We start from the raw sequence: 19,719 nt of genomic DNA on the forward strand, positions 1-19,719 counted from the left end.
TGGGGAAGGAGCTCAGCTCGGGGCTTCCTCAGGCATGGCACCTCTCCCACACCCTGGAATTCCCTTCATAGGCTTGGCAAGGGGGCAGCATGCCTCTTCCAGGGTGTCTCCATGGATGTCCATACCCAAAAATGCCTCCATGGCAGGTCTGGCTGAGGGCCTGGGAGCCAGAGAGCTCCTGATTGCTGACTGTGGGCTCAGCATTGCCTGCAGCATCCCCCTTAGTGCCCACCCCAGCTGACAGATTGGAGAAGCTGCATCTTAGAGGGTCATGCTCAATGTCATGCAAGCAGAAGACATGAGTGGGAGCTGCACCTGCTGCCTTCAGAGCCCTGCACCCCTTCCCCGCTGATGCCTCAGGGGTCATCTCACCGGGATGCCATCTCGAGCCTTGCACATCTGTGACACGGAGGTCTGGAACTCGCCAATGAAGTCATGGCCCCCATCGTTGTCATAATCATAGCATGTGACCTGCAGCGAGTCCAGTCCAGTGCCGTCACCCCAGAGCTGGCCCCCAGGCAGTGATCTCTAACCCCCCAGCTTCCTGGGTAGACTCCCCGACTAGGTGGTCCATGTGGGTGGTGCCTGCCATCAGTATTCTGGCCTCAGGGGATCTTGAACTGCCTCCTGCAGAAAGCCTTCCGTGATTGCCAGGGCCAGGACAAAGTATGTTTGCTCCAGAAATAGAAGTTGTATCCTCAGAGCAGGAAACATAATACCATATACACACCTGTCTCAGGCTGGGACCCATGGCCTGGGAGGCCATGGCCTTGAGTCCATTCTAGACTCTTTCTTCTCCCTTCCTTTCTTCCTCCCTCCCTTCCTCCTTTCCTCTTTCCTCTCTTCCTTCATTCCTTCTTTCCGATTTCCTGGCCAGCAGCCCTGCAGCCCTCTTATACCATACAGTGCTGGGTCTCCAGCCCTATCCCACGTTGCTCCCTTGCCCAGCCACCTTCAGGGAACCTGACTGGACTGGTGGGCGCAATTGGTACACTGGGGAAAAGGCCCTCACCTGGATGGGCTTCTCCATGTCCCCCTCACACAGGGACACCAGTGGCACAGTGAAGGGCTTCCACACAGGGTCCAACGTGTACTTGATCACCTGCAGGAACAGTGAGGGCCATGCTGAGTTGGGCCAGGGGTGGCAGCGCTCTGTAGCCAGAGCAGCCCCGGAGGGGAGAGGTTGACAAGGCAGAGAGCATCCCTGTAGTCTTGTATGTGCCCTTGGGGGTCCTCCAGGGACTGCACAGCCCCAATGCTGAGCTGCTAGGGGTGGGAGATGGGGACACCGAGACCTGAGGTCTCCAGGCACCCACCTCTGTCCTGTGTACCAGCATCCACTTGCCATCGTCTCCAGGCTTGTAGAACTCCAGGAAAGGGTCTGACTTCCCAAAGAGGTCCTGGGGGGAGCAGAAGGATGGATGGGAACACAATACCAGATTTAGGGGGATGGGGGAGGACCCAGCTGCTTCCCCAACCCAGAGTCCAGGTAGGCAACATAGACAGAGCCAGCCTGCTCCCTCTCCCCTCTGCCTATGTGAGGCCTGGCCAGAGCTTGGGACAACAGCTCAGCCCCTGCAACCAACCTAATCCCCCATACCCAGGGGGATCCCCTCTACTTCCTGGAGTTGCTCGAACTTGGGCTGTGGGTCCCTGGGACCTAGCACTTGTGGGAGTCAGCAAGTAGCAGCTTGGGCAGGGGCAGGCTTCCCAGGGAATCTAAAAAGCAGAAATAATCCTGGCCACCCATGGAGGAAAAGTAGCGATACCCTTTAAGATCCACTTGTTTAAGTTACAAAATGTTCTAAAGAGGGTATGTTGGGGTGGGGAAGACAGAGAGTAAGCTACTGTATTTTGGATGGTAAGAAAACTTAAGGAGACAAATTGAGCAGTGGAGGTTTGGAAAAATCAAAGAATTGTAGTTGAGGAAGGCCTCATGGAGGAAGTGACACAGCATTAAAGGCTGATAGAGGTGAACGACACTATGACAACATTCAGGGAAGACAGCGTCTCAGCAGAGGGCATGGCAGGTGCAGAGGCCCTGAGGCAGCAGGGTCCTGATGAATCCTGACGGGGAAGGGATAGCAGAAGGGGCAGGCCAAGGAGCCAGACCGCTGAGGGTGCCTCTGACAGGGCCTGCGGGGACCAGAAGGGCCCTGGGACTTGTGCTAAGGAACATAGGGTGCTCCAATGAATGAGTTCTCAGCTGTATTCTGAATACCTCTTTAAAAGAAAAAAAAAATTGTGGTAGCCTAATGGCTAAAGTCCTAGCCCTGCAAGCACCAGGATCCCATATGGACACTGGTTCATGTCCCAGCTGCTACACTTCCCATCCAGCTTCTTGCTTGTGGCCTGGGAAAGCCAGAAGAGGATGGTCCAAAGCCTTGGGATCCTGTACCCACATGGTAGACCTGGAAGAAGCTCCAGGCTCCTGGCTTCAGGTCACCTCAGTTCTGGCCATTACAGCCACTTGGGGGGTGAACCAGAGGACAGAAGATCTTTCTCTCTGTCTCTTCTCTCTGTAAATCTGCCTTTCCAACAAAAAGAAATATATCTTAATTTTTGTTTCAAATTGCTTATTTGAAAGGCAGAGAAACAGGGACAGAAATCGCTCAGCTGCTGGCTCACTTTCCAAATGCCTGCAACAGCTGGGGTGGGGCCAGGCCAAAGCCAGGATCCTGGGGCTCCATCCACAATGGGTGGCAGAGCCCCACAGTGGCAGAGTTCCCACAGTGGTAACAGCATCCTAATGTGCAGTGACCAGTGAACTCCAGCACTGGGCCACCCCCTCCTGGGGCTTGGGGAGAGGGTGGGGCACCTGTGGAAAAACTCCTTCCTGTGCCTGCCTTACCTTCTTGTCCAGCTTCCTGCCTGCCAGACTCAGCGTGATGACCCGGTTATCTGACAGCTCCTGGGCAGCGATCTGTAATGCCAGAGAGCTGTGAGGGCAGAGGACCCAACTCGGAGCTACCACCAAACTTCCTTGTCAGGCAAGACAAACCCAACGAACCCAGCAGTCCACTGACAAGTCTCCTGTCTGCACCAGATCTAAGCTTGTACCTCCTGGAAAATGCACATGAGGCATGAGAAAGCAATTCCACACACCCCACAGAGGGGACAGTGTCTGGGCCAGGGACTAGCAGGACAAGCCCCGTCCCTGACTGCAGACACAGGAGCACAGCCAGCTGTAAACACTGAGGGGTCAATGACCATAGCCACTGTACTGTGCAGGTGGGGAAATTGAGGCCCAGGGAAGGATGCTGGGGAGCCATCCAAGCTCCCCCATCATACCACATTGGCCATCTGTCCTTCACACAGGCCTGTTAGTCATGATCCTCTGACCCCAGCCCAGCCAGGGCTGGTCTAGCCGAGTAGCCTGGAAGCTACCAAGAGCCCTCGCTGAACCTCTCCTTTTCTGCTTCCCTGCAGAGAGGTAGGCAGCTGCATCCACTCTCAGCCGGGGCTGTGGTCATTCCCGTGCCCCTGGGATGGCTGCCCTTGCCAGTCCAGTGGGACTGCCTGCTGCCTCCTTGCTGAGCTCAGCTCCATTGCTGCAGGCAGGATCCGACCAGCAATGCAGAGGGTGGAGCTCTGTGCAGCTGCTGCCCCTCCCCTATCCCCACTCTCAGGTTGAGCCAGGTGAAGGGAAGTGGCTTGTAAAGGCATGTAGACTGGGGGTGGTAGTGGCAGCAAAAGCACGGATTAGGGTCTGGGGGAGTTTCCTATGGATTCAGTTGGCCTTGAACCAAGGTATTTACATGAAGGGGAGCAAAACAACTGAAGTAGGAAAGTAAGACTGGCGGGCCATTCACAGCTCTAGAAGGTTTTACAGGCAGTGGGGACGCATGCCAAGTTCCAGAGCAGCAGAGTGAGGGACTCAGGACCCCAAAGAGGATGGTGTTGCCTGGCCAGTGTAGTCAGCACCCCGGCGAGCACCCAGGCTTGGAGGCCAGCAATGCAACCCATCTCATGGCTCACCTGCCCTTGGGAGCATCCCTCAGGGCCCCAGACTGCCCTCATCTGTGAAATGGGTTCACTCTGGGTACTAGGAACCTGGAGCACCAGAGCCAGGATGGGACAAGACCCTTGAAGCCTACAGAAAGTACTGTGCATCCAAGGCCCCAGCAGGGAGACCGAGAGCAAGGTGCTTCTGAAGGACCCTTAGCAAGGGTAGACTGGTGGGCGCCAGGGAGCAGGTGCGGGGGGCTGGTCTGGAGGTCTCAGGCAAGATCCAGAGCATCTTTGCAGTATAGGAATTGTCATAGGGGCCCTGTGAGAGTCTTCCCTTCCACTCCCCACCAGCCTGGCAGCCCCCAATGCAACATTTGTGGAGCCCAGGAGCCGTTGCTAAGAGACCTGTTGCTAAGTTGTAAGTTGGGCCTTTTTACTCCAAACAAAGCTGGTGATTATGTGCCAGGGAAGCAGCCCATTGATGGGGGAGGGCGGCGGGCAGGGAGGGGGCTGGTACCGTGATCAGGCCCTTCCCTGCCGGCTTGTCATTCATCAGCAGCAGAGGCCGAGTGATCTTCTTGCTGGAGACGATCTGCAGGAAGAGAGAGGTGCTTGTTGAGAAGGGAGGAGGGTACAGATCTCCAACAGGCATCACTGGCAGTGCTGCCTCCCAGTAGGGCCACTGAATGAAACCTCCACCTGCAGAGGAAGCTGCCGCAGCTACTCCTAGCCCAACTGAGTAGCTGAGAAATGAGTCCTGGATGGGAGACAGGGTGGAGAGGCAGGACCATAGAGGTCAAGATGCTGACTGCCCTGGGTCCCAGCCCTGTGTAATTCCAGGCTATGGGCAAGGGCCAGAGGTGCAGCTCCTACCTCCTGATGCAGCATTGGGCTGCCTTCCCTCCAGATACATTCAGGGGGATATATCTGCATAGACTCAGCCATCAAAGCCACAGGGAAAGGAAAAGAACACCCCCAAAAGGCCTCCCTGTGGCCTACATCCTCTGTAGTCCTACCCCCTTCCCAGTCCACTGTAGTGGGGACCATCATTCCCCAATGATGTTCCTACAGGTGCTTGCTCTATCCCACCGGGGCCACCTGGTCCTGTGTCCGGGGCTGCCTCTGCCCTTCCCACCTGTTCTCTGTCACCTGTTCCCCCATCTCTGGCCTTCCAGGGTTGAGCAGTATGGACATCAGCAGGAGCCAAGATAACAGAGCGACAGGGGATAGGGTCACTGAGTGCTGGATGCTGTGGTCTTGCTCCTGTCCAGACCCTGCCCCCTTACCACACTGCACCTGCCTCCTGGGCTATGGCCCTGGCCAGGCACCAGTAACACCCCTGGCCGGCTTCACCTTCTCCACAGGCTCTCGCTGGGGAGGACACTAGCACTGCTTCCCCCAACCATTGCCCAGTCCTTAAGCCACGCCCCCACTCTTTCAGGGTGTAGACCCAATGGCCACACCCCACTTCCTGCACAAAGGGGCTCTCCTAATTGTACCAGGAAGTCTAAACTTGTAACATTCCTAAGTTTGACCACACCGGGCCCTGTTCCTATGTGGTGGCAACTGTCTGGCCCTGCAGTTTCCTACTCCTGCAGACGGGAGCTCTTCAGCTTGGCACCACGCCCATCAGCCTACTTTGCCTCTCTGGTGCCTGCTAGCCTCGGAGAGCCATCTGCATGTGCACCTGGGGAGCTGTCCAGGAATGTGGGGCCAGGTGAGGCAGGTGGAGAGAGACTTTGCCAGGGATGACCTTAGAGATCGAGGGACATCTGAGGGACTGCCCAGTTTCTGGGGGGACCTGGCTCACCGTGCCCAGGCTACAGGAGAACTGGCCCAGGAAGTCATGCTCATCAAGCTGCATGCTGGACTTGTCTTGATCGAACAGGGCGAACTTGAGCTTCTGCACCTCCTCAAAGTGGTAGTCGAGGACGAACTTCTTGGAGAAGGCAGGGCTAAGGTTGTTGATGGCCGTTTCTGTTCGGTCGTACTGGCAGAGGGCAGGGGGATGGGACACAGTCAGAGCAGCTGGTTCCCCCTGCTGGGCCCCTGAGAATCATCATGCCAACCTGCTGAAAGCGGGCTGTGTGCCTGGCACTCATAGATCCTAACCCGAGGGGTAAAGCCATCATCACCTTCTTAACCCTTAGCTCACAGTGAGGATTCTAAAGCACAGAGAGTTTGAGTGCTTTACCCAAGATTGAACAGCTAAGTGGGCAGGACCAAGAATCAAACCCAGAGCTGATGCTAACATCTCAGGTGCCAGGGTGTGAGCTAGAGGTCCTGACATTGCCTGAGCAAGTGACAGAAGGAAGATCCTTTTCCCAGAGTCGGTGTTGTAGTGCGGTGGGTTAAGCTACTTGCTTTGTGATGCTGGCTCCCATGTCAGAGTGCCCGTTCCAGTCCTAGCTGCTCCACATCCGATCTAGCTCTGTGTAATGTGTTTAGGAAAGCAGCTGAAGATGGTCCAAGTACTGGGCCCCCGCTACACATATGGCAGATCTGGATGGAGTTCCTGGCTCCTGACTGTTGACTCAGCCTTAGCTGTTGTGGACATGTGGGAAGTGAACCGGCAGATGGAAGACCTCTCTCTGTTTCAAGCTGCCTTTAGCATACATTTAAAAAAAAAAATCTTTTATTTTCATCCTTTTACTTCACCCAAGCCTCAGCTGCCATTTCTGTAAACTGCAAATCTCTCTCTCTGTTTTTGTCCAGATTTTTAATTTTTTTTTTTTGGGAAAACTTTTTACCCCAATAATAGTTCAGATGGCAACTGATAGCGCAAACTGAGAAGTGGGGTCATGGGTATCCGGGAGTGGATACTTGTGTCTTTTCTATAAATTCCTGGAATGGTGCAGCTCACTCCCCACTTCCCTGCAGCGGATGCTGGCGCCTGGGAAGATGGGTCAGTGTGGTGCTGGGACAGGAGCCCCGCCTCCGGACCGCTGCTTGCTATTTCAGGGCCCAAGCTATGTTGATGTTTCCCTTCCAACCCACTTCACTTCCAAGGCTTTGAGCAACAGGGTGGAAGAGGTTGGGGCCCTGTGCTATTTTCAGCCAGGGTGGCTAGCCTTGGTGGGAGGGGGACCTTGAGTGGGGGCACCACGCCTGTGACGGAGGCACAGGCAATGCCTCACACATGCCCACATGGGTCAGGGGTCTGTTTGCTGCTTCCAGCTATGTTGCCAGCTCTCAGCTGACACAAGTCTCTATTGCCTCTGGGAAATGGGTCAACAACCCCAGTACAGTTCCCTGACATCACAGAACTGTGTCAACACCCATGGGACCTGCTAGCATCTATGTAGACCTGGGGCAGGGGCAGGTGTAGGTGCTGGCCTCATGGTGCTGATGCCTCTTGGAAAGTCCCCATCCCACACCAGACTGTCTGGGTTCAAGCACCGCATCTGCCTCTAATGCAGCTTCTGGTTAATGCACACATGGGAGGCGGCAGGTGTTGGCTCAGGCCCTTGGGTCCCTGCCACCCACATGAGAGACGTGGAATGAGCTCCTGGCTCCTGGCCTCAGCCCTGCTTAACCCCTGCCATGACGGGCTTCAGTTTAAGGAGTGAACCAGCAGAAGGCAGCTTTCTCTGTCTTTCTTGACCTCTCAAATAGAGATTTAATTTTTTTTTTCTTATTTTTTCTTTTTCTCTATTCATAAACTTAAAAAAAATAGAAATAAAAAGAAAGCTATTTAAAAGTGAAAGTGAGCATTTTTCCAAATTATCAAGTTTCAGCTATCTATAACAATAATGTAAAAATGATGAAATAAAAATAGAAAATAGATAATTATAAATGTATGGCTTATAATAACCTCAACACATATATAAATATATTTAAAATAAAATTTTCTTTTGCATTTTTTAAAATTTGTTTTATTTTTATTGGAAAGACAGATTTATTAGGACATACTTAAATAGCAGACCAATGGATATATGACTGCCTATGAAGGATTATAGTATTGTAATATCAGTCAGGGGTTGGGAATTTGGGGAGGAGGTAGGGACCTGTACAATTGTACCATAAAATTTTAAAAAATAATAATAAAATTAAAATTTAAAAAAGGTAGATTTAGAAAGAGAAGATACAGAGAGATTTTCCATCTGCTGGTTCAAGTCCCAAATGACCACAAGAGAAGAAGACACAAAGATGTTCCATCCACTGGTTCACTTCCCACATGGATGCAACAGCCACAGATGAGCTGATCTGAAAACAGGAGCCTCTTCTGGGTCTCCCATACGGGTGCAAGTTCCCAAGGATCTGAGCCATCCTCCACTGCTTCCCCAAGCCACAAGGGAGCTAGATAGAAAGCAGAATAGTCAGAACACGAACAGGTGCTCACCCGGGATGCTGGCGCCTGAAGGTGCAGGAGCCACAGTGCCAGCTCTCCATTTACTCTCAAGGGCGTGATCCGGATGTCCCTTCATGCAGGGGCATCCCGGTGACCCTTCCACTAGCCACTGGGTACACATGCACTGAAGAACTCACCTCGGTCCACCTGCCATCATTTTCCGTGAAGAGGACGCAGAAGGGGTCAGACTTGGAGGTAACGTCGCGGTCCAGCAGGTTCTGGCCGCTCACTGACAGCTCCACCTTGCACACGCAATACTGGGAGCCCACAGGGGCTGCCCCCACAGCTGGGGTACCCCCTTCAGGGATATAGGCCATGGGGGTGGGTGGTGGAGCTGGTGGCAGCAGTTCTTGGCAGTCTGGGGGAATCAAAGTGAGAGTTAGAGAGGAGATAGATATCTGCTATGGTAACACACACACACACACACATACACAGAGGCAGATCCTCACCTTCTGGATGTGGGTAGAAGGACAGAAGACAAAAGCAACAGAGAAAACAGAGAATTTAAGGAAATGTATGTATAGGCAGGCTCTGATAGATGTTTTCAGATGTCTTTACTTTGATCAATCTTGAGCTGGGAAATGTACGAAGGTCCCTATGTGTTGCCTCTGAGAGATCAGCAATAAATCACAGTGGACACAGGTGACCCAGACGTTCACCATGCCAGGAAAGCCTGGGCTTTTCCTAAAGGACTAACAGGCTGGCATTTTATAGGTACAATCTTACAGGTGCTGCATGATGTCTCTGGTTTCCCTCATTGCTTTGCTCATTAGGAAGCTCATTTCTGGGAACTTTTACAAAATTTGACCTTGCTCATTGTCTACCACTTTCTTGCAGTATTTCCAGCTCAAGCACGGTGATTGGGGTACAGAAGTCATTTGTATTTGTATTTGTTGAGTGAAAAAGAGAGTATTAATGAGCAACTAGACAAACTGCATATTACCCCAATTCTGCCCCAGTTGGTACTTGGCTTTGACACAAAATTTGCCTTTCACTTGGATACAACTTCCCCAAATCCCACATCCTGTCTCCCCTTCTCCTGTCACTGCTCACTGCTGGCGTTGCCCACTGGAAGGCCTTTTGTTTGCAGTCTCACTGGGAACCAGAGGAGGAATTGATTTTAAGGGATGGAGGAGAGCTCGGGGTCCCACTGGCACAAGCACAAATTCTTGGATGTTCTGTGCCTCAGTTTCCCATCTGCTCACCTTCTTGTTTCTGCCAGCATGTGGGCTTTTCACCCAGACCTCAATATTTATGTGGATGATTCCAGCCCCAAACACCCTACAAAGGCCAGCTTCTAACTCCTTGACTGAGATCTTGTCCCCTCAGGGTCAGCACCATGAGGTAGCCGGTTAAGTCTCTTCCTGCAGTGCATCCCTTATGAGAGGCCCAGCTGCTCCACTTCTGATCCAGCTCCCTGCTCATGTGTCTGGGAAAACAGCAGATGATGGCTCAAGTGCTCAGACCCCAGCACCCATGTGGGAGATTCGGACGAAACTCTAGGCTCCTTGCTTCAGCCTGGCACAGACCCAGCCATTGCGACCATTTGGGGAGTGAACCTCTCTTCCTGTGTGTGTGTGTGTGTGTGTGTGTGTGTGTGTGTGTGTGTGTATTTCTGCCTTTCAAATTAAGAAAAAAATCTTAAAAAAGAAAAGAAAGATTTTGTCCCCTGCTGCAGAGTAAGGCAGGAATAGGTCACTTGGGAACACGAGGATGGAGCCCACGGCCTTTATGATGCCAAGCTTCTTCATTCGGTCTCCAGGGAGCAGCACGGACACACACCCCTTTGCCATGGAGACAGCTGACATTCATCTACCAACTCACTCGGCAAGGCTGACGGAGCCTCTACTGGGTCCCTGAATGGTGCCAGTGCTGGGGACTAAGTAGTCCGAGACTGGCCATTCAAGTGTGCAAGCTGCAACCTGTAAGGCGCTGGACCCCAAGTCTGGGTTTCAGTCACAGAATGACAGGAAGTGTTGAAGGCACAGCAGTGACTGGATCTGGTCTGTGCTTTCCAAAGTTTTTCCAGCAGCTTCGGAGAGCTGGCTGGACCAGACCAAGGCCACGGTCAGCACCATGCTGGATCTATTCCTCCTCCTCCCTCTGACCTGAATGCAGCTCACTCTGTATGCACCAGACCCAGAGGGGGCCCCGGAGACACCCTCCCCAGATACAATGCTCCTGGGGTCTGCCTGCTGGGGTGGGGAAGGTGGTGGTGGTAGGGGTCAGCCCTCAGCCTCGTCCCTGCCACTGGCTGTCTCCAGAAGCTCATTAGAGTCACACACGCTCCAAGCCTCAGGACAGCACTGCAATTTGCCTGCAGGATGTATTCCTGTTTGGTAAAAGCCAGCCTCCACCCGGGGGGGTTGATGGGGGAGGGCTGGTGTGCCCCGTTTGCTCCCCCCATGTGCATTAGAGCGATTGTGCCAAGTGAGGGTGGGGCTGAGAGGGTTGGCCAGCCCAGACACCAGGCTGTGTGGCCATGTGTGTGCCTGTCTATGTTTATGTATGCCTGGGGTGGGAGGGATGGTAGGACAATCGCCCCCATTTTACAGGTGAGCAAACTGAGGCTGGAAGAGAGTGAAAGTCATGGGGCTAGGAAAGGGCAGAGGCAGCGTGTGGACTGGGCCTCCAGACCCCTGGCCCAGGCTTGGCTTTCTTGTTGGGGTAAGGGGGATCAGTGGGTTCTCTGAGGACCCAGGACCTAAGTGGGGACAACCCCAGGACATCAGGCAGGCTGGTGGGGACTGAAACCAGGTAGGCAGGGCTGTGCTAAGCGCTCCAGAGTGCCCAAGTCTCCCGTGCCCATGGAGTCAGTCCTTCCCACTCTCCCAGCATCCCCGGCTGCCACTGGGTCCAGCTCTCCACCTCCTCAGCCCTTTGTAGCCCCTCCACATGGTCACTGCGACCTGGGTACCACTTCTGGGCCAAGACAAATACTGTTACTGTTATCCTGACACAGAGGGTACATACGCCCAGCTCCACGTATTTCCCATGCAGACGTACACTTTCACATGTACCCAGACCACCCAATACAAAGGCTCGCGTTCATGTGGACATCCTTGGACCCGCTTCTTCCTGTCCCCAGCCCAAGCGTCCATCATCTGACCTGGGCTCCTCCACCAGCTTCCTATCCCACGTGCTCTCACTCTGGCTGAGGGTGCAGCCGGGCGGACACCCTGCCCCCCACCAGCCCACCCAGCTGCAATGAGGGGTGGACCTTACAGGGGAAGGCAGGTCCCCCATTCCCAACTCACCCTCTGCCAGGAAGCTGCGGGACCCCCGGAATGGGGAGCACATGGTGTCGGAAGCTGGCAGGGGTCAGGGCGGCCCCTCTGTGCCAGCCCGGCAGCGGGCAGGCGGGGCTGGACCCTGAGCCTGACGCAATGGAAAAAGAAACCACAGCCTAGGCCGCGCCAGGCCCCTTCCCCTCCTACCCCAGCAGGAGGGCGGCAGCACAAGGTGTCATTAAGGGTTGGGGCTGGGCCTGCCATGCGCATCTGGCCCAGCTGGGAAGCTCAGGAACAACCCCTGCCCCGCAGGTAATTTGAGGTTTGGGGCTGGAGCAGGAGATATGCAAGAGGGATGGTCCCTGATTCTCAGCACAGATGGGCACTGACCTTTTGGGGTGACCAGATCTCCTAGCAGAGACCTCTGAGGGTAAGATAACACAACTGGGAGTCTCTTGTATAGATAGGCTAACTGAGGGCAAGGGACGGTAGGCAGGCTTGGGGATTCACGCATTCATTCAGTAATCATTTTTCTAGCAGCCATGGCTGTGGCGCTGAAGGGGACATGGGATCCCAGCCATCTGGTCCCCAGGCACAACACCTCTGTGATGCCAGCAACTCAGGTGCTGGTGGCTCCGCACCAGCGCAGCTGGGCACACCTCCAAGCCACAGCCATGTCCTCATCCCCTGTCCCCTGCCCCGGCGGACTGTGACAGTCTCCCCAAGGCAACCTCAGTGGTCCTCTGCACACCAGACCCTGAGGACATCTTTCAACATGCAAATAAGGAGCTGGTGCTGTGGTGCAGACACACCTGTGATGCCAGTGACTCATGGGCACCAGTTCGAGTCCCAGCTGCTCCAGATCCACTCTAGCTCCCCGTTAATGTCTCTGGGAAGGCAACAGAGGATGCACCCATATGGAAGACCCGGATGGAGTTTCTGGTCCCAGCTCCAGCCGTTTTGGGCACAGCAGATGGAACACTTCTTCTGTCTTGTCTCTCCCCCTCTCTCCAACTCTGCCTCTTAAATAAATCTTCCTTCTTGTTCCCCAAAACACAAATAAGATGCTAGGACAGCTGTACCTGAAAACTTCCAGATCCTTCCATCTTAACAGGCCACACAAATGAACTGATCCTACCTCACGCCACACGCCCGGTGTCTGTAAACACTGCAATCTTTTTCCTGCCCTGAGATCTTTGCACTTGTGGAATTTCCCTTCACCAGAATTTCTTCACAAGAATGGCTTCGCTGCACCTTCCATCACCGCCTTACTACCTTGGAGGCCTTCCACACTGCGGGGCTAACCCATGGCCTTGGCTCCACAGATCATGCCAATGCACAGGTGTTTTGTCCGCAGTCTTGTCAGCAGGCCCAAATGTGGCTGCTTGTCCCCATAAAATGTAAGCTCTCCAAAGGAGACGTTGCATCCCACCCCTGACTCCACCTTCTCCCCCCCAACCCCTTGCCAGTGCTGGATATCTCTGTCCAGGATGAAAGAGGCAGACAGGGGACCAGCCAGGCAGCCAGCACTGACAGGAGATGCTGGCATCACCAGCGGTGGCTTAACTCATTGTGCCTCAATGTCAGCTCTAAGGCAGGGAGGGTGTTGTAAGTCACAGAAAGATGAGACCCTGAACCCGAGCCAATTCTATGACTCCACCCCCACCCCACCCAGCCCTGGTCCAGGATACAAAAGCTGGGCAGTTGTCACCACTTGCAGCTCACCGCAGGGAGGAGCTGCTGAGTTGCCAGGAGGACCCTAACTTAGAAGGCAGCAGGTGACACTGATGGGGAGTCAGCGAGAGAGGCAGGTGGCTGTGGGAGGACAGAGGATGGAGATGGAGAGCAGGTCCAAGGTGGCTGGAGAGGAGGCAGCTGCTGCACCAGTTGCCATGAGTTGGTGGAGACTGTGGGACTAGGTGACAATGATATACCCCACTGCAATGTCCAGTGCTCCAGGCCATACTTGGGATTTCTCTATCTGCAGTGCCAGCTACAGGGAGCAAAGCTCTGCCAGGTCTTGCTGGACTTGGTCCTCCAGACAGCAGTATGCAGCGATCAAGAGCTTGGTGTCTAGACTCAACTTGCAAGGGTTGAACTCAAGCCTGGCCCTGCCACTCACCTGCTGTGTGGCCTCACGTGAGGGACTTAAGCTCTGTGGGTCCCCCACCCTCTGTAAAACTAGCCCAATGAAAGTGCTTTCCTTGGGGCTCCTGCAAGGCTCACTTAGAACAACACCACCACCTTGCTGGCCAGGGAGAAGGGGCTGATGAAAAACTCAGGAGAGGTGTGGTTTCTGCCAAGAGCACCCGCTCCACCTGCTGCCCCTGGGTTAGGTGGTGCTCTCACTCTATGCTTGAACAAGCCCTGCTGGGGACTGTGCTGCAGATGCAAGCGCCTTGTACACAAATCACAGGGTGGGTGGGCAGGTGGCAGCCTAACAAGCTCCCAAGTGAAGCCTAGGTGGCCCACCTGGGACCACACGGCAAGCCAGGAGGCCCCAGGCCTTAGCTGGCAAATTGGCAACCTGGCAGCTCAATGCCCCCCAGAGGCAGCTTCAGCTTGATCGGCCCTGGGCATGCCGAAGTACTTGGTCCCCTTCTAAGTCCTGCCAGCCTTACATGCTGGGTCCCTAGTCAGGGACCAATACTGTTACACACACACACATTTATTTGGGGGAGCATCTCTGCAACTGTGGGGACTATAAAGTCTGAAGCTGCAGCCAAGCCGGAGAGCTGGACACGTGGGGTTGAGGCCTTCATTCTTCCCGTAGCCTCACCCACCCTGGGAGCCCCTGTGTCCTTCTTTGCAGGACCCCTGTCTTCACTCTGAAGGCCTTGGGCTGACTACAAGAGGCCCAGGAGACACAGAAGGCAGGAGGGGGGTTAGTCCACATGACTTACAGTGTATTGATATCCAAAAAATATTGTCATGGCAACATCCGGGCTGGGGCCCTCACGGGCCAGCCAAGTCCACCCTGAGAATTAATCATCGTGACATTAATCTTTACCTCCTGGGGGACCTGTGATGGGGAGTTAGGGGTGGGGACCCCAGCCCCACTGTCAGAGGGATAAGAAGGAAAGAATCAAAACCAAACGAGCAATAATCCTGGCTGTCCCAGGACCTGCGGGACTTGAAATTCTGCAGCCACACCACATCCTTGATGAAGGTGCCATCACAGCTCCCGTTCTCCAGATAAGCAAACTGAAGTCTGGAGGTGGAATCCTTCACCCAGCTGGTCAGGACCCTCTGGTTCCTGCTGAATTCTGCACTGGAGCATGGAGCTTCTTCTGAGTCTCCCATGTGGGTGCAGGGACCCAAGTGTCTGGATCATTTTCCATTGTTTTCCTAGGTCCAGTAGCAGGGAGCTGGATCAGAACTGCAGTAGCCAGGTCTCAAACTGACACATGGGATACCCAGAACTGCACACAGCAGCTTAACTTGCTAAGCCACAGCACAGAGGGGCCGATCTTTGTTTAGTTTGCTTACCCACCACCAACAAAAATTACTCAGCCTCGACCCTCTGCAGATACTGGCTCCATCTGAGCAGGGCCTCTCCGAGGCTCCCTGCTGTTCTTAAGACAATGCCACCCCCAGCTCCTTTCCCTCACCCACCCCCCTCCAGCTCTGCTGTTCCCTACAGACTTGCAGTAACAGTTTTTGGTCCTTCCTAACTTCCCACATGTTGTTCCATCTGCCGGGAAGGCCCTTCCCTCTCCCTTACTGAGCTCTCACTTCTCAGAAACTCAGCTCAGTTAAACCAAATGCCATACCAGAAACTCACCAGCACCACCACCCCTCCTCCTGCCTGGGAGCCCAAGACTGGGAAAAGAACAACGTCACCATACACACGCAAGGACGCACCCAGAACTCTTGCGGGTTGCTGGTGGGACAGGAAATAGCTGGCAGTGTCACACTTGCCCTGCAGAGCCCAGCCATACATACACACACCACAGTGGTCACAAGTATGCATATTCACCACAAGGCACACACAAGAGTGCCCCCAGCAGCACAGTCTATATTGGGAAACCAGCTCTGGCCCCAGTGCCAACTGGCAGGAGAAAGGGGTCACCCTCGAGGCAGTGTACAACACCCAGAAGATATGCACAGGTCAACAGGGACCCCAGTACGGGCGGCTCCCACAGACACGGGCAGATTGACTAGATCTCCCTTAGAACAAGTGGACCAGAGGGACAGGCACCACTCACCGTCCGGCCAGCAGCAGGACAGGTAATGCGCTGTCACTGCCGGCAAGGGGACAGGCATGTCCCATCTGCTGCTAGATATGAGCGCTGTCAGCACTGGTCACTGAGTGACATCTGCAGGAATTCCAGGGACTTTCGCTAGCCCGTTCCCTGGAATCTCTTCCCGGCCTCCTAGTCATTAAGGAAGAATCAGGTACAACACCCCTGTGCGCTGTCGGCTGGCTTAGGGCATGAGGCCTTCCCAGCGCCTGAGAAGTGCCCAGATGGAATCTTCATCGTTCTCCACACTGCCATTCTTGGAATGGGAGCTGGCTGATGAGAGTGAGGAAGAGCAAAAGGCCAAAAGGAGAAGGAGCTGCAGATGTCTGGAAGCACAGGCTCCCAGAATTCCAGGATTTGGGAAACATGAGTTATTTGAGCCTGGGCTGAAAGGCTTAGGAGTCTCCCGGTCTGTACCTGGGAGCTACACGCAAACCCTGGCTGTGGTTCCACCTCCCCAGCATCCTGCTTCTGGAAAAGGGTGGGGGTGCAGTGCTCCAGCCCAAGCTGCCCTTCATCCCTGGTACTCCCTTGGCAGCACATTGCGGAGGGTTTCACACTGCACGAGGCACAAAGCAGGGAGTGGGGACTTTGACACACACACACACACCCTTCTCCATTTAGCGATGGCACCGCTGCTGTGCTCTGAAGACAGCTCACGCAGGCAGCCAGGCCATTACGGGATAAATATAGATGCACACAGTGTGGTGAGGAGGCCTCGGCAGGGGTCGGTCCTGATGCCTGGCCCCAGCTTCCCCAGACCATACTGCCAGTGAAGCCATTCCAAGCCCTGGGACCCCCGACTTCCCAGGCTCCAGGTCCAGTCCGGCCCAGTCTTGGAGGACATGGCCCAGGGCCTCCCTTCCTATAGGAAATCCTCCTCTTGCCACTCTCACCTCTACCCCCTTTCTGGGTCTCAAATGGGGCTTGGAAATACTCGTGAGTTGCACAAGTGTTCTGAGTCCCTTAGGAACCCCTGGAAGGGCCTGGCCAGGCTAAGGGAAAAGTGAGGGTTTGGTAACAGGGTCCACTTGCCTTCAAATGTGGCTGTACTGGAAGGGGGATTCTGGGGTGCCTTCTGAGATGAGGACCCATGTTCACCCAGGGGACAGCTGGGCATCAGGAGGTTCTCCACGCTCTGTGGGAACCTCAGCAAGTCCCTGGTCGCCTCTCTGGGCTTCAGGTTCCCTGGCAAGCATCCGGGCAGCCTTGGGAAGCCCAGGAGTGCCCCCTTGGACCTTCCTGAAGCATGTACCTGGCATCTCTGGGCTGCTCGGGCCCACAGAGTCAGCCGATCTCTATGCCCAATCCCCGTGTGGATGCCCCGCACGCCCATGCGCTCTGCTCCCTGCTCCTGGGCAGGCCTCTCACCACCTCCTGCTGAGGGCTCCTGGCAGCCAGTGGCCTCCAGGCTGCCCACTCAGAACAACCCCCTGTGCCTGGATGGTAGCAGCATTCCAAGCAAGGGGCCCACAACTCTGGAGACAGTCTCAGACCTCTGTGAGTGAGTCTCAACAGCCAAGGATGCCACCACCTATTCAGCTCCTTGTCCCAGCTCCCTACCACCCAATCAAGGAGGCACAAGTCACAGCACTGACCAGATACTGCCTAGGTACTTGGCCTGGGAGATGGGTCTAGCTCTTATGATCACACCATTTTACAGATCAGAAAACTGAGGCACATAGAAGCTAAGAAACCTGCCTGTTAGAGGCGGAGCTATATACCCCAAAACAAGGCTTCACAGTGGAGAGTTGCAAGTGTTATTCATTCAGATGGGGTTGCACAGTCTTTGGTTCATGATGGCTAATGGCTCTACGAGGACTTAGGAAGGCAGGGAGGGAAGATGGCAGGAGGTGGAGCCTGGAGTGACGCAGCCCCAGGCCTTACAAGCAGCCAGAAGAGGCCTGAAAGGAACCTCCTCTGGAAGCTGCACAGGAAATCCATCCCCTGCAGGACACTCATCGGCTGGAGGCAAGCTGCTCCTAGAGTCCACTGGGCTCTGAACCAGTGCACCATACCTATCCCAAGTCAGGGCCCCAGGCACCTGCCTCAAAAACACTGCACAGGTCCTGCCTAGAGTAAGGGGCTGCAGTGGTCACCTGCTGGGCACTGAGCCCGCTCTCTACTGGTTCTTGGTGAGCACACCAGGCAGGCCCAGTGTCCCTGGTTCCTGGCAAGATGGATGGATGGAGAGCTGAGGTGCAGGAAGACTTGGCGATGCATGACCCCAGGACCTTTGTATATGTTGTTTCCTCCATCCAGGGCACACTCCCCTTGCACACTAATTCACAAACATTCCCTAAGTGCCCATGAAGCACCAGGTGTAGCTGAGCTACGAGAGGGACCAATGCTCTCCTCCCATAGGGCTTCTAGCCACAGAACTCTGCAGCTCAACTGGAGGCTTCCCTGCCCCGACCATGGACCCTCTACCCTGATGCAATTTCCTCCAGGCCTTCACCACCGTTGGGCTTGCCCACTTTGTTACCTGCCTGCTCCCTTTCCATCCCTGTCTGTCTTGACCACTGCTGTGCCCCCAACACCCAGCACAGTGCCAAACCCAGAGGACTGGCTCAAGGAGCCTACAGAATGACCACATGGCAAATGCAGGGCCCAAAACCAGTGTCAGTGGGAACCGCCACACCTGCCTTGGTTCTCGGCAGGCTCTGTCACCGCTACCTTAAGAACTTCATGGGACTCGCTTCTTGGCCTTTTGGCTAAGATCAAATGTAAGAACTTTATGGGGACAGTGGCAGGAGGCGGTCCTCCCCTGAGCATGCCCATTTGTGCAAGGAAGGCATCAAAGGCTGAGAGAGGTTGAGAGACTTGCCCTAGGTCACTAGGACAACAGGGGATTCTCACCAGCACAGGTCAGTTCCCAGCCCCCCTGGGTCCTAGAAACAAGCAAACGCTACTTCTGGGCCGAGGTGAGGGTAGGGAGTACCATACACCTTTCCTTAGTTCCTCCTCTTTGGCCGGCTTGGACACCCCCTGCCTTCTGGCAGCCCCCCCAGCATTGGGGACCCCTCCAGGGGCCCAGTATCACAGACTGGCTGTAGCAGGAGACTACAGGACAAGCAGACACCATCCTTCTGCGAATTGGCATTTATCTAGCACCTTCTGGATCCACGTGCACAGACACAGCCCTGCGTCACACAGACACCGTTGGTTGCCTCTCCCTGGAGTCGACCCTCTCTGGGGACAAGGTAGGTAATAAACTCTTGCGTGCCAAATAAATGACTTAGAGAGTGGCAGAGGCCTGGAGAATGACAAAGCAAGGCGTACAGGAGTGAGGAGGGACAGCAGTGCAATCTCCACCCAATTAATCCAACATCAGGGTCCCATTGGAAGAGGAAGGTGTGGCCCGGGCCAGGGGGCAGGGCAGTCTCCTTGAACACAGATGTCAGTGGGCAGCCCCTCCCACCCTCAACTCCAGGCCAAGGCAGAGTACTCCATGCTGGGAGCCGGCCTGTGATCCAGCTCAGTCCCTGTGGGAGCCCACCGCCTCCCTTTGCCAGATCTTGCTTTTCTGAGACCATTCCCACAGCAGACAGGGATGCGGTCCTGGAGGGGTCCTCTCCTGCTGACCCACTACCACTGCGTGCCCCCTGTGCTACCACCTGTTAGGGCCAGGGAGCCCCTGACACTGGGCAGGACCTTCCCAGCAGGTGCAAGAACGACTGCTCTTGTCCTCTGTTCACATGTTCACACACGGTGGCCCTTCTGTGCTCATGGCCTTGGGAGGGGACCTCCCCCAACTCCACCCCACACACGCACACACAGGCCCCTAGAACAGCCCAGAAGCTCCTGCATGTGGATTCCCTGTCTCCTCTCTTCAGGGAGCGGGTGGGGGAAGAGCAAGAGGCCCTAGAGAGTCCCAGGAGGGGAGCCTGAAAGCAGCCAGCCACGCTGGGCCGGGCTTCCTAATACTCCCTGTGAACAATGA

At 54.9% G+C, this 19,719-nt stretch overlaps 1 protein-coding gene across 3 annotated transcripts in view; it reads right to left on the minus strand.

The window, feature by feature from the left end:
* CPNE2 (copine 2) overlaps positions 1 to 19,719 on the minus strand; it is a 44,117-nt gene that overhangs the window by 18,689 nt on the left and 5,709 nt on the right. For all 3 annotated transcript variants that reach the window (XM_040982660.1, XM_040982662.1, XM_040982661.1), the window contains exons 2-8: positions 8,440 to 8,660; positions 5,762 to 5,941; positions 4,469 to 4,543; positions 2,852 to 2,923; positions 1,317 to 1,400; positions 1,013 to 1,102; positions 373 to 471 (exon numbers count right to left, since the gene is read on the minus strand). In XM_040982660.1, coding sequence (XP_040838594.1) covers positions 373 to 471; positions 1,013 to 1,102; positions 1,317 to 1,400; positions 2,852 to 2,923; positions 4,469 to 4,543; positions 5,762 to 5,941; positions 8,440 to 8,660 — 821 coding nt within the window. The remainder of the gene's footprint in view (positions 1 to 372; positions 472 to 1,012; positions 1,103 to 1,316; positions 1,401 to 2,851; positions 2,924 to 4,468; positions 4,544 to 5,761; positions 5,942 to 8,439; positions 8,661 to 19,719) is intronic.

The sequence above is a fragment of the Ochotona curzoniae genome, unplaced genomic scaffold, assembly GCF_017591425.1.
Source record: "Ochotona curzoniae isolate NIBS_2020 unplaced genomic scaffold, NIBS_Ocur_1.0 contig_3622, whole genome shotgun sequence".
NCBI lineage: Eukaryota > Metazoa > Chordata > Mammalia > Lagomorpha > Ochotonidae > Ochotona > Ochotona curzoniae.